The 15,175-nt window shown below is 37.2% G+C and overlaps 1 protein-coding gene across 1 annotated transcript in view; it reads right to left on the reverse strand.

Moving 5' to 3' along the window:
• LOC107678919 (astrotactin-1-like) overlaps positions 1-15,175 on the reverse strand; it is a gene marked incomplete at its 5' end in the record, with an annotated part of 189,441 nt that overhangs the window by 29,588 nt on the left and 144,678 nt on the right. The window contains 2 exons of the mRNA XM_016474321.1: positions 229-362; positions 1,000-1,268. Of these exons, the coding sequence (XP_016329807.1) occupies positions 229-362; positions 1,000-1,268 (403 nt within the window). The remainder of the gene's footprint in view (positions 1-228; positions 363-999; positions 1,269-15,175) is intronic.

The following is a 15,175-nucleotide window of genomic DNA, read 5'->3' on the forward strand; positions in this document are numbered from 1 at the left end:
GCGTGGTTGACTCTTAACTTTTATAAAGAATATCTCTTTGGATTTGAGACTTTAGTCTTTGCAACTTTACAGATCTTCTTTATGCACCAAGAGCTTGTAACACTCCAAAGAGAAAGGAAAAATTGAAATCGCATCATATGACCCCTTTAATGTTTGACCAAGATCAGAACTTTTACTTTAAAGCCTCACTTGTTGAGGATATTCAAGTTATAAATTCCCTGAACTCACATGGGTTGAGGCAGAGGAGCGCAGGTCGGGAGTCCATCTGTGCCAAAGGCATTGGAGTCACATCGACACCAGTCATCAATAACATCACCTTTAGCAGAGCACCACAGTACACTCATCATAGCCTCCTGCAGAGCCTACATGAAAAGACAAAATGCAGAGCATGTTATAATAATAATAATATTAATTATAAACAATGATTATATTAATCACATTTATATAACACTATTTTCACACAGTGAGCTTTACAGAATAAGTGGGGAAATGTCCTCTACCACCACTAGAGTGCAGCATCTACCTGGATGATGAATATTTGTATGGACCACAAATGTTTTAGAGATGAGGATTGTGATTTATTTTTAATAGAATTTAATTATAAATAAATTTTTATTTGAAATATTATTTATTTTTTAATATATGTTAAAGTAATTATATTTAAATAATTCTAATTTTCATTCAAATGAAACAAACAAAAAAAAAATTATTATTTTATTTTATTTCTATTATATTTGTATTTTTTTATTTTATTATTATTATTTTTTTTAACATTTTGCTATTTTTAATGAAAAGCACAGTATCGTGTCCCCATCACTATACTGGTGCAATAGGTCCCACACAGACCACCTGCCAATTTCAACTTCACTAAAACATTGTCCACCCGCAACCTTTGTTTTCCCCAGGAGGTGTCCGAGCCTGGCTCATCACTGCTTACCTTCAGTGGGGAACCTGGCAAGAGCTGCAGGGTGAGAGTATAACATTATGAGTCACAGATACCTGGTAGGTCTCGTTGCTGTTGACCAGTTCGTAGACTGGCGTGGCTTTAGTGATGTTGAGCAGCACAGGTTCTGCAGGACGTGCAGGCCCAGGGCTCATGTGGCAGAGGTGGCAGGACAGAGGGCACTGGCCCTGGCTGATGCAGTCCATGCGCACCCCCGTCGCCATGCGCTTGGCACCCGAGTCCAGGAGGCTGGCAATGTATGCTGGGTAAGTAAGCGTGCGTGGCTCTTTGTCCTGCTCCTCCGACTCATCTGACGGAGAGTTTCCTGAAAAACAGAATTCCACATGATTTAGATTTGAAAATTATAGTAAGAATCATTCAGTCTTTAGAATAGGGCTGTTTATGCAATAACATTTCAATTATGATTAATGGTTAACAATTATGATTATGAAATGTTTATAAAATAATATTACAAAAATAATGATGTAACTATTAAGTATGAATAATACTGTCAGACTCTGTTCCGTGTTTTGCTCCCCACGTGTTCCATGACCTGGTTTTTCCCATGTGTTTTCTTATGCCCTTATTTGGTTCTTCCTGTTCCTGTTCGTATTATGTATATCAGGGCTGTCCAAACTCGGTCCTGGAGGGCCGGTGTCCTGCAGAGTTTAGCTCCAACTTGCCTCAACACACCTGACTGAAAGTTTCTATGCCTCGTAAGAGCTTGATTAGCTGGTTCAGGTGTGTTTAATTAGGGTTGGAGCTAAACTCTGCAGGACACCGGCCCTCCAGGACCGAGTTTGGACAGCCCTGATGTATATTGTTTCATTAGTTCCAGGTGTGTCTCGTCATCCCATCCTCTAGTCCTGTGTATTTATAGTGAGTCCAGTTCTTAGTTTAGTCGTCCGGTATTGTGTACGTGTCAGCCTCTCCTGCTATGTGTGTTTTCCTGGTTCCTTTGATATCATTAAAATCTCCTTGTTGATGTACTCCTCGTCTCCTCGTTCCTCGCTCCACGCTCCCTCACAGTAGCGAACGTGACAAATATTATAATAATATAAATAACACATTTTTATTAATAAATAATATTTTAAATTAATTAATAATGTCATCATAAAATAAAATATTTAAATAACTGAATAATTATTATATTAAAAAAATTATATTCAAAACATTCTGAATATTAAAATCACATTAAATTGCATATAAATATTTGCTCTATCTGCCCTATTTAAAACAATGAATCATCATTTGAGCATGAAATGAAACTGTCTATTTATTCTGTAAAGCCTTGCTTTTATTTAAGCCCATCCCTAATGAACTGAATATCTTCAGAACTCTATTGAATTAAAATTCATTGTATATAAAATATATTAAACTCTTATTCTAAATTTAAACGATTAAATTAAAATAATTAAGTAATTTAATTGCAAAAAAAAATGCAATACTGAATAATTAAATTGCATATCAATATTTGCTCTTTTAGCCCCATTTCAAACACTGAATCATCATTCGAGCATAAAATGAACCTGTGCATTTGTTCTATAAAGCTTTGCTTCTATTTTAAGCTTATCTGAAATAAATTAAAATATAATATTAAAATACCACTATAAATGGTTTTGAATTATATTATTTAAATAATTAATTACATACTTAAATACAAATAAATATGCAAATTGCAAAATATGCTGATTAATTAAGTTAGATAAAACCTCCACACACACAAAAGCTATCAGCAAGCTCAACAGCCAATTAGGGAATACCCTTTCACTGCAGCACACTTTAATAAAACACATACACACTCGAGATTTTAAACGTGCGCACACACACACACACACACACACACACACACACACACACACACACACACACACACACACACACAAATAACAAACCACAGAGATTTTATGAGCCAACAGTGTGAAAAGAAAATACAGTGTGAGAACCCATTATTCCTTCAGCCTTTCGCAATATCAAATAGGCCACGTTTATCCCAACATTTTGCATAAGAGACACACGAGGAAATGAAAACGCAGCACCCCGTAGTACACTTAATAATAAAGCAAAAAAAGCACTTTGAAAAATGCAAACATATCAATCAGTCCTACCAAACCAAGTTTTGCTTGAGATTTGCTTTGAGATCCAGTTGCAAATTTTACTTATTTAATTTAAGATTTAATTTATTTGGGGATAATCAGAGCAGTTCTTTCTTTCTCATTCAATATCTACATGGGTTCTGGTCTGCAGGAGAAGTGCAAATAGTTATGCAGCTGACCTTTTGGGATGTGATGGGAGCAAACCGGCCCTCAAGTCATCCTACCCACTCTCAAGCTCCTTACAAAATAAAACACTTTCTTAATTACTCATTGAATTCTACATCATCTAAATTGTATCTTCCACTGTATTTCTTTGAAATAAAGCACTGTAACTGTGCCAAGAAAACAAAAAGCTCTTAAAAAAAGGTTCCTCAAAGTTAATGGATTAAAAGGCCTGTAAATTGCACATTTTGGATGCCAATCAGAAAGCTTGAGCTCCTTAGAAAATACTAATGTGTTAAAAGAGTTTCATCAAATTCAATGCCAGCTGTAGATTAAGAAGGCATTACCAATATTACGCTTAGCTGGTGCTTTAATTAGACAGAGTGAGAAAATGAAAAAACAAGAAGTGGGGAAGAAGAAATAGGGAAGGCTGGAAGAAGAGAGCAAGAGAGAGAGAAACAGTGGGAGAGCTTCACACTCTATAGTGTGCCAATTTGCTTCGACATATTTTCTCTACAGCTCTGGGTTTTGACAGTTATGAAACCGGCTTGATGCATTGCAGGCCAAATTAAAATATGAGAGTGAAGGAAAACATCTCATTAGATAACTTTCATTTTAGTCAGTTGATTTGCATGAAAAAGCACGGAAAATCTTGTCATCTGTAGTGTCTCTTTAAGTTTAGAGCTCTTCTCAGTGAAGAAAAAGCCTTTGATATTCTCAGTGGTTTGAAGGATTGCCATTTATGATTGCATGCAAATTGTCAGCTGTGACAAAGGTGAGCATTTGGAAATTCCTTGGTACCACAAACCAGCATATTTTTTATCAGCACCAACTATAGATATTCCCTAAAATAAGACCTGTGCCTAACAGCCAAAACACTAGATGGCACAAGAGCTCTAGGAGGGGATGCCAACCGCACATGAAAGCAGAAGGGAGGGGGTGACCTAACAAATTGCATTATCATGTCTGCAGGTATCCGAAAACACAATCTGCACGATAAAGCACAAAGATAATGAATATTGCTTCCCCTTTTCTCATGTTTTTGACAAGTATGGAAAAGGATGAAACATCAAAATCGAAAGTCATGAATTGCTCTGCATGTAACCAAAATCCAAGGAGCTTTCAGTCAATAATCAGGACATTTAAGCACCCCAGTCAAGCAATTTAAATGTGTTGCAATGCGTCTAGGCTCAGGATGTATTTGAACATTCTAGCAAAGACTTGACAAGCTAATCTCACAAGAAAGATGTTGCATGATGATTATCACACAGTCCTTATTCAAGCACCTGCTTTGTTTGGAGTGTATGTGGATTGAGTTTTAAATATCCAATCACAGGGAGCTCAATGCTAGTCCACAATAACATGTAAATACTCTTCCAGCCAATCTCTTTCCATCTCACTTCTCTCGCCTCTCTCGACCAGCTTTTCAATCTTCCTTGTGTTCGTTTTATTCGACCGGTTTACACATGCAGCTGCTGGTCTTAACCGATATGCCCCTCTGTCTCTTAATAAAAGCTGCCGGTGTGGTACAGGTGGGAGTGACTGGATTTATTTACCTGTGATTGGACCTGCCTGCAGACACAAAGAGCAGTGACATCTTGTTTGTGAGGTGCGAGGGCTAAACTAATTAATCTGTTGGCATGGTGTAGCTGGTAACGCTCCCCGGGACCTCACTCTGCAATCCGACCTGACCTGCTAGACTGAGGGGCTTGAATCTGAAGCAATTTGCAACAGATTCTGAAATGCCTCACATAGAAGTGACTGGGGGCTTTATTTTTATTCTCAAACAAGAACGATGAGGCTTATATCTAAGCCATATTCCACGGTAATTGTCACAATGTGCAATACGGGACACTGTTTTGAGCTGTAACTGCAAGGAGGAGAGACTGACAGGCAACAATTTAGGGACTTTTTTGGCGATAAAACCAGGTGAGAATGATTCACATCAATGCAGGTGGTGATTGTGCAAACATTGTTAATGGGAACTAAGTACCAGGAATGTAATTTGTGTTATGCACTACACAACATAAACTTATTTTTGCTGTTTTTTGTTTTAGTCATAGTTGGATGTCTTTAAATGTAGTCAATATTTTGGCATGTCATTAATGTTAGTCATCAAGTCATTTTAGTTGGCACCAATTTTTAGTTTAATTTACAAAAATAATGTTTTAGAGGATGAGTGCAAAATGGCTTTTTTTTCTTTCTAGACTTTTCTTCCTTGAAAAACAAGTTTATGGATAATATCTTGCAGTGCTATTTTTTTCTCATCATATTTTCAACATTTATTTTTAGATAAAATTTTAAAAAAGGAAATAAGAAAATTCTATAAAATAATAACGTATCAACATTTAACTACATGCGAAAATTCTTTGAAAAAAAATCCTTCATGTGACCAATAATATTCTTTTTAAAAACAAAAGGGCATTGTTAATATCTTGCGGTTTTTTTCTAATCATATTTTCATTAACATATTTTATTTGAATTCTATAATAATAATAATAATAATAATAATAATGCACATTTCTCAACTTCTATAACATTAAAGTAATTAAAGCCTTCATTAAAAAAAAACATTTTTGACAGCAATTTAATTAATGAGATTAACACTCAATTTCGATTTCTAGTTGTAGCTGCAGGTTTAGGAGAGCGGACCACTGGAACCCCTGCAGCCACAGTGCCATAATCAAACATTTGCAGTCTGCTGTAAGTATCCCTTGGAGTTAGAGGACGATCTCAGCAACAGGGATTCTGTGCCAGCCAGGTGCAGTTTCCCGGGTCTTATCTGTCTGTGCACGGCAAGCAGCTGGCATGATTTTCATGAGCGGATTACACGCTAATTTTTCGGGGGACATGCTGACCTTCAAGCACAGCTCAAAACTTTCACCCCTTTTAATTGATGGATGATTTAGCGGTGCTCTTCGCTCATACTATCATTTCCGGTTTTCGGGGGACATGCCGACCTTCAAGCACAGCTCAAAACTTTCACCCCTTTTAATTGATGGATGATTTAGAGGGTGTGTGAAAGACTTCTGAAAGACGACGAAGAAACAAGATGAAATGCGAAACGACAGATGCATTAATCTGAGATTAGAGTAGAGTTATTAGCCTGGGGAGCATTAGATTGTATAGTGAGGGGAACTCTGAGACAGAGATGGGCTCTGCCATTTTCTTAATTCACTTCTCTGTCCAAGGCTAAACTATTTTGAGTCTTTATACAAAAAAAAGAAAAATTGTCAAGAGTGCTGAAATATGCATTATACCTCTTATCCTCGCAGTGTAGGATGATCCAACCTGTCTCTGATAAAGAAAAGGTGCAAAAATATTTTGAATGTGGAAGATAAACTAATTTCACAAAAAGATTGAATTTTGCAGTTCGGATAAGACATATTATAACCAATAAATGTTCAAAGAGACAGTTTCCTCAAAAATGAACATTTGGACATCATTTACGGACCCTCAAATCAATGGGGTCCAAAAAACCTTTGAAAGGAAATCATAAAATAATGTCTCCAGAATTAAACTTCTGTTATCACATACTCACCTTCAAGTCAATGGGCCTCACAAAACAAAAAACAAAACAAAAAAAGTCATACAAGTTTGGAACGACATAATGGTGAGTAAAAAATGACAGAATTTTTGTTTTTGGGGTGAACTATCCCTTAAAGCAGAACTTAACAAGCAAATTAACAGTAACAGGGGACAACCAGCTGGTTTGCAGACAGTCATCCACCATCTGATAAGGATAGAGACATTAACTACAGTACCAACCAACAGCAAAGAGACTACGGCGGCCTCCAGAAATGCTGTCAGAGTAAACAGGTCATACTTTAGTTTTGTTTTTTTTTAGCACTTTTCCTGTCACCTAGACCCATGAATTGCTAAATATTCCAAATATTTTCCTCAATACATTTTAAATTCCTCCAGGTGCTTCTATCAAAATTGAAGCATGCACTAACCCAGCACACACAGCGCAGCAGAGGCCAGTATTATTCAAGTGTGTCTGTGCTGCCGGTGTGAGAAGACGGTTCCACAGTGATCGGTCGAAAGATTAATTAAGAAGAGAAGTCACTGGGGTCCGGTTTGTACTGACCTCTAAAATGAGTAATCAGGGCCAGGAGATGACTGCTCCATCAGGTTCCTGTCTCAAGACCTCATTCTGTCACACAAACACATATACGCACAGGTCACCCCGTGTTGACATGGCAACTGGCCTGCTCATTTTTAATCTTTTCTCCCCATTGTACTGGCTAGATTCAGCTCTCTCGGCTTCAGCTGTACGAGGCTCAGAGACCCTATAAAGTGAATGTCGTACATGAAGTCTTAACTCAATAAAAATGTATGCATGATTAAAAACCTACACAATTAGATCAAAATACATAAATAGTAGAAATAAACTTGGGCTTTCCAAAGAGAAGACTAGTTAAGAATGGAAGGAATCCAGACCTTCTGCTGAACCCAGCATAGTGGTATGACACTGATGACCTGGACTCATACATAATACAGAACAAGCCCATGCTGAAAGCATACATACTGCATGCAGCATAGCAAAGGAAAGTCTTTTCAAGGTGGACTATGTCAGTAATACAAAGTCAACAAGTCTATTTACTTTGCTAATACACAATCCTTGTCATATTGAGATCAGTTCATTGGTGCATGTTATTCACAACACTACAGTTCATAGGCAACTATCTATCTATCACCCTGAAATGTATTACATAGCAGAAGTAAAATGAGTTTTAAATGGACGAAAATAAGACTTTAATTGCTGTCCAGCAAGTGCTTTGTTCAGCTGTGAAGGAGAACACAACAGCAACGACAGATTAATGTGTATCAGCAGAAAGTGAGGACGTGCTAAATGAAGTGGCACTGTTAGTGTGAAGCTGGAATGATACATCCATCATGGACTCTACCAATGAAGCCTGCATATGGTTTGAGTTCTACACCAGTGGTCTTTGAGCGGGAGAACAAGACAAATAGGTTGTATTATCAGGTTTTATTTGTCATTACTGCACAATGATTAACCTAGTTGTCAGATGTCCAGCCAGGTATAATTAAGAAATTATTCACCTGTAATATAGACATGATTATCAAATTCTATTGTATTATTGTGCATGCTACTCTAACTATAAAGTGTGATTTGACAGGACCATGGCACAGTTATCATATGCATATTTTAACATAGAAATAATTTCTGTGAGCATAATGATTGGATGAAAGTAACAAAGCCAAGGCCGTAAGTTTCACACGTGTACTTTTGTGGTGCTAAAGTATAGAGTGTGAAATAATGCAGTGCTAGAATGTACAGCAAGTTGTTTAGCAACAGACAACCAATCATGCTTACTTCATTAAATATTAATGAGCTTTGTACAGCGGAAACTGTAAAGCAAGGGTCATGTTTTACTGTGTGAGAGAGACCAATGAAATTAACAATGTTAACCTTGGGTTTACAATACTACAGTGTTAAATCAGGGTAAAATGAACAGTGCAAAAAATTAAACGGGTTTAGAATGGTGAAAAGCCCAAATGTACACCGTAAATGCACTTGATAATTTCAGGCATTTAAATTTTGGATGCTTTCATTATAATTTTTTCCATAGTAGCATACAGTGTGCAAATAAGACTCTTAATATGGAGATAATTTGAACATATTTTAGAATCATAATTGAGATGTTTCAAACTCTCCCTAAACAACCACCCATTTGTGCTGAGAATTAATGATGCTGTGTACTTTCATTATTCACCATGCACACCCACCATAAATCAGTCTCTCTGCAGCATCTGCAAGTACGTACAACTAATCAAGCTGAAAAATACCACTGTCATGCTACAATAATTGCTTTGTATCTGCTAGGGATTATATTTCAATTTTCATTACAGGGCTCCACTTAGTAACAATGTTTTTACTAAAGTACACGGTTGTTAGGATTGTTTGGATCCAAACATTATTTGGATTAAGATGCACCTTTACAGTTTGTATTCTGGCAAAAGCATTATATATTAACTCTTGATGAGAGACTGATAACGTCAAAAACTTCACAAGGAAAGCTGTTCAAAAGGAAAGTCATTCCTCCATCCGACAGGTTCAACTGTGATGAACAGCAAAATTTCAAACTTTAAATGCAGCCAAATCCACAAATGCTAATTTGCTCTTAAGCATCTGCTAGGTGCTTTTGTTTAAATTGGCACTGGTGTTGTAAGCACCATGACTGACCAGTTGAGCTACAGAAAGACCTTTCTTTGCAATAATTATTAATAATAACAATAAAGAATACAGTAACTATTAATAAAATAAAAATTAATAATGTATAAAATAATAATGAATAAAAATAAATATATCTTTAAATTAATAAAAAAATTATTTCAAATAATAAAAATAATAAATAATGCATTTTATTCTGACACTAGCAATGCCAATGTCATGGATTTGATTCCTGGGGAATGCATGAACTGTTAAAATGCATACCTTGATTGAAATATCATTTTTGATAAAACCGTCTGCCAAATAAATAAATGTTAATGTTAAATAATAATAATAATAATGTTAAAAATAATAACAACAAAGAGCACTAGGACAACTCAAAGTCAATAGCTGTCATCAGAGAGCTCAGCATCTGTTTAGTAGTCTTGTTAGGAGCAGCATGGTTATTTTGCCATTTAATTTATAGTCCTACAGGAGGCAAACTGAAAAAATAAAATAAAATAAATAATACAAATAAATAAATACTGCAGTTTCCTGATGAGTCAGGCAACAGCGTCTGTTATGTTGCACAATTTAAAGAGCAAACTGATCAGCACGAAATAGCACCCTGAACAGTTCAAACACAGATGTCTTACTTGAACCTAAATACTTATTCTGGATTCCTCCTGGAGTCTCCTGCAGTGAGAGTTGGATCATGCTGGTTGCTGTCTGATTTCTATGATTTCAGTCTCTACTCCCACACATCAGATCATTGCCTACTGTGTGTCTGTCCTTCATGAGGATGCCATTGCATTTTGATGGTTTGCATCACATTATGCCCCTTGTGTGTGTAAGCATACTTGGCAATAAAGCTCTTTCTGATTCTGATTCTTTTATAAATACAAGCATTCATGTTCTGTAGCTCCCAGAAAACACATGAAATTATAAAATATATACCTTGAATTCAATGTTAGTCACTTTGGACATATGCATAAATGTAAAAAATGCTTGACCAATGGTGTCCTCCTCACTGTCGAGCTCATTAACGTCTTTATGCAAGTAGATATGCAATGCTTTAGATATGCAAGTAGCCATGATTATGGAGAACAGAACTGAGACTGAATAAAGTATTTCTCTCATAAAGAGTCCTAGCAGCAGTTACATTTCAAGATGTGTCATTATGTGGAGTTATAATAGAGGGTTATGTTTAATGAGATATTTAATGTCTTCACTGACCTGCTGCATTCCTCCGAAATTAAGTTTTAGTCTTTATTACACCTCTGCATGATGATATTGAAAAAAATATGCAGTTGCAAGTGTTATGAAAAAAAAAAAAAAACAGTCAGGGCAAATAAAAATCTAATTTACAAGCAGTACCTTGAACATTTACAAAAATACAGCAATATATTCACGGATGCACAAAAGTGCTATGCATGTGCGCATGCACGACCAAAATAAAAAACGTGATGTGTAAATATGTTCAGACCGCTCATTTGCGTACCGACATTGTTGACAGCTTTTAATGCACAATCACAGATTTAGATATACTAACTGCAATATTGTATAAGATTTCCACTCAAACCAAAAGCATAAATCTAGGCTATGCGCTGCCGGTTTCAGAGCAAAATGCAAAACCGACATTTTATTCACTGATGCACTTCACTTGGCAGCGCTAAACCCGGTAGCGCATATACTTACTTCAACTCGCAAAAATAAAAGTTTGCCGATTTTAGGTTTGAAAATTATGTAAATTCATGATGATTTTTTTTCCGAGGATTTTTTGATGAATAGAAAGTTCAAAAGATTTGAAATAAAAATATTTTGTAATACTATAAATGGCTTTACTGTCACATTTAATCAATTTAATGCGTCCTTGCTGAGTAGAATTAATAATATATTTATTTACTATTATTTTTTAAATCTTAACTACCCAAAACTTTTGAATGGTATTGCATCATGGTTTCTACAAAAATATTAAGCAGCAATAACTGTTTTCAACATTGACAATATTAAGAAATGTTTCTTGAGCACCAAAGCAGCATATTAGAAGGATTTCTGAAGGATCATGTGACACGAAGTCTGGCGTAATGGCTGCTGAAACTTCAGCTTTGCATCACAGGAATAACAGACATTTTACAATATATTAAAATAGCTAAAAGTTATTATAAATTGTAACAATATTTCACAAGATTACTATTTTACTGCATTTTTTATCAATTAAATGCAGCTTTGTTGAGCATAAGAGACTTTCAAAAACATTCAATTAATCTTACCGACACCAATGCTCTGAATGGTAGTGTACACAAATATAAACTTCATTACGTTATGATTTCCCTAGGAAACTGTAGCTAATACGATTAGAAACTGGTGAAAATAACAGTACTCTGTATTCCTCCTGAAAAAGAGAAACTCTCAGCGTAACAGCTGAGCATGATGTGTGCAGGCTTTCCACTCATGTCTGGAGCTGGTGTGCGCTGCGGTGTTGTGCCGTGTTGTTGTTGCAGTCAAAGTGCCCTCAGTTGATGTGAGAGGAATGTGTTGGTGGTCATGCAGAAAAGCAGCCTCAGGGTTCAGTCATGGGTCGGTGCACCCTTGAGACATCCAGGACTCTGGCCCTGCTTGATACCAGCCAGGTCTTGATGTCAGATAAAATACATTGGCTTTCCCTAGCCCTTTCCCTATTTCCTGCAACAGTGGCAGTGACCCCATCTTCATGGAAATCCCTCTAAAATTATGCATGCATGTGCTGAAACTCCCTTTAGCAACACAACCCAAAAGTCTGAGACCACAGGAACATCTGGGATTTTTTAAATTTTTACATATTTATTAATTTATTTTTAAATGTAAACATAGAAATAAACAGAAATGCTCCGGATTGTTTAAAGCTATACATACCCCATATGTTTACCACATTTAATAATAATAATAATAATAATAATAAACAAAATAATAATAATAATAAAAATCTTCTCTGTATTTCTTCTCTTTACTAATGCTTGCTTTCAAATCTAGTTGTCTTATAAACCTATATGTATTATGAAATTATGACTATTGTTGGCTCTATGACAAATTGCTTTGGATAACAATGTCTGCTAAATGCATAAACACACACACACACACACACACACACACACACACACACACACACACACACATTCATGTACATGACCTACATGTCTCTTCTCCTTCATTTTAAATGATAGACAATAAACTCCCAGCATTTCCACTGCATGAAGTTGAGAGTGTTTACAGATTACCAGTCCATTCAAGTTTTGTGATAAATCAGAGTGGAGAGTGTTTGCTGAGATGAGCCTGATAAGTGAGTATGTGTGTCCTCAAAAGTGGGGCAAAGGAATGAGGAATCACAGCATGGAAGACGGCTGGGGGATATATATGAGCGCCACAGTGGGGGAGCTTGTTACTGCGGAGACTCACACCTTCTGCACTGAAAGCAGACTAGTGTGTAAGTGTGCCAGTTTAGCAACCGTATAACCCACCCTCCTCTGTTAAACCCACACTGGCACACACTGCCCTCAGCGTTTGCGAGCCTCTTTCCTCTACCCGCTCCTCCCATGAGATGTAATTAACAAAGAAATTACAGTGTAACACACTGCCGATGGGTCTCTCTGTCTCCAGCAAGGCTAAAATGCGTTAATCACTTTTGTCCATTATGAGCAATAGGGAAAACCAGTGACAGTGCTAAAATGTGTGACATTTCCCCCCCCCTAAAATGAAGCGACAATTAGATGCGCAATAATTGTATTGTAAACGAAGGTCTACAGCATGCTCAGGTAGTTTATTGCTCCCCCACAACACGAACCCTCTGAAGTCCTCATTAGTCTTTATTAAAATGCATTTCTAATTTAGCCAAACCCATTTCACTAATGCATTTCAATGACAAGGATAATTTTGAAAGATGACAGCATGGGATACTGGCACTCGCTTGTCTGTTTCAACCCTTGGACAAAACTAACATGTGTAAAACACTGTGATGTACAGGGACATCATCAATTTTTATTTTTTTATTTTTTTTTGGTATGTTTTTGAAAGACGTCTCTTATGCTCAACAAAGGCTGTATTTATTTGATCAAAAATATAGTAAAAACAGTAATATTATGAAATATTATTACAATTTACAATAACTTTTATTGTATTGTAACTTTTATTTTTCTATTTTAATATATTTTAAAATTTAATTTATTCCTGTGATCGTAAACCTGAATTTTCAGCAGCCATTACTCCAAGCTTCAGTGTCACATGATCCTTCAGAGATAATTATTAATTTGGTACTCAAACATGTCTTATCAATATCAATGTTGAAAACAGTTGTACTACGCAGAAGCGGACTACTTGTATTTATACTACCGAAAGCGTACGCTGATGGTCCGCTCCGTGGATGTGTTCCATACATGTGCATGTAGATCTGCTTGAACAGTAAACAAACATGTGAACAAACAATTGCCCAGAGTTATTGCACATCTGGCTGTCTTTATATTGTTTTATCGATGGATTGTACAGGTTCGAGTAGCAACGTGCTTCTTCACACAGCCTGCGCATGGGCAGTAGTGTTGGGTCGTTCTTGAACGATTCGTTTGTTTTGAACGAATCTTTAATGTGACTCGGGAAGAACGAGTCGTATCGGGGAGTGATTCGTTCAGTCGCGCATGCGCAACATCCTATAGGTTCTGTACTGGAATTAGTCAAGTAGTTCACCTGTTTCGAGTCTGATCCATTCCGTATAACTAAACACAGCAACATAAACATGACAAATCAAAACATTTTCATGAATGTGTGTGGAAACAACGTGAATGTACGGAAATGTCTGTGTCTGTGCATAAACACAATGTGTGATCAGTGCGTCAAGATCACTCGCATGCTTAAGCCTGTTATACTTTCAGCGTGAGCAATCCGGACGGGTACACGGACAGCGCAGACGCGGACTACTTGTATTTATACTACCAAAAGCATACGCTGATGGTCCGCTCTGCGGACGTGTTCCATACATGCATAGTAGATCGGCTTGAACAATAAACAAACATGTGAACAAAGAATTGCCCAGAGTTATTGCACATCTGGCTGTCTTTTGGTCCGCTCCGCAACAAACATGTGAACAAACAATTGCCCAGAATTATTGCACCTCTGGCTGTCTTTATATTGTTTTATCGACGGATTGTACAGGTTCGAGTAGCAACGGGCTTCTTCACACAGCCTGCGCATGTGCAGTAGCCTACTGACCGCACGTACTTGTCCACGCGGTCACAAAAAATGGGAGGCATGCGGATGTCTGCGCGGAGCCTCCGCGCATACTCTCCGATGATGATTTTTACGTCACGCATACCATAGCGGACCCTAGCGGACTCGTGGACGTGAAAAGTATCACTGTACGACTCCTGTACGCCACCGCAATCGTCTTTACCTTGATTGCAGTCTTCATCCATCAAAACTTTACCATCGAGACTGGATATCCAGTCGAGAAACCGTAGTTTGCGTCTCATCTGGCCATACAGCAGTAGGATGTTGACAATCCGTTCAGTCTGTACTTCACACAGCGCGCGTGACATGTGAGGGCTCGCGCTCTTTTTGAATGCATTCGCTTACTGGATCAGTGGACTGAAAACTTTCCAGGAGTTTAGCATCTTAAAAGGGCCTTTCGCACCGCTTTAGTTCAAGAAGTAAATGTACAGTACTAAAGTACTGGGACGATTTTGCGCGAACTATTTCCCAGTACCATTTAAAGGGTTGCATTCGCACCGACAGTGGGTACTAAGAAGAGACGCAAGCCGGTCGACAGCGTCG

This window comes from Sinocyclocheilus anshuiensis, unplaced genomic scaffold (assembly GCF_001515605.1).
Source record: "Sinocyclocheilus anshuiensis isolate Anshui unplaced genomic scaffold, SAMN03320099.WGS_v1.1 scaffold1576, whole genome shotgun sequence".
NCBI lineage: Eukaryota > Metazoa > Chordata > Actinopteri > Cypriniformes > Cyprinidae > Sinocyclocheilus > Sinocyclocheilus anshuiensis.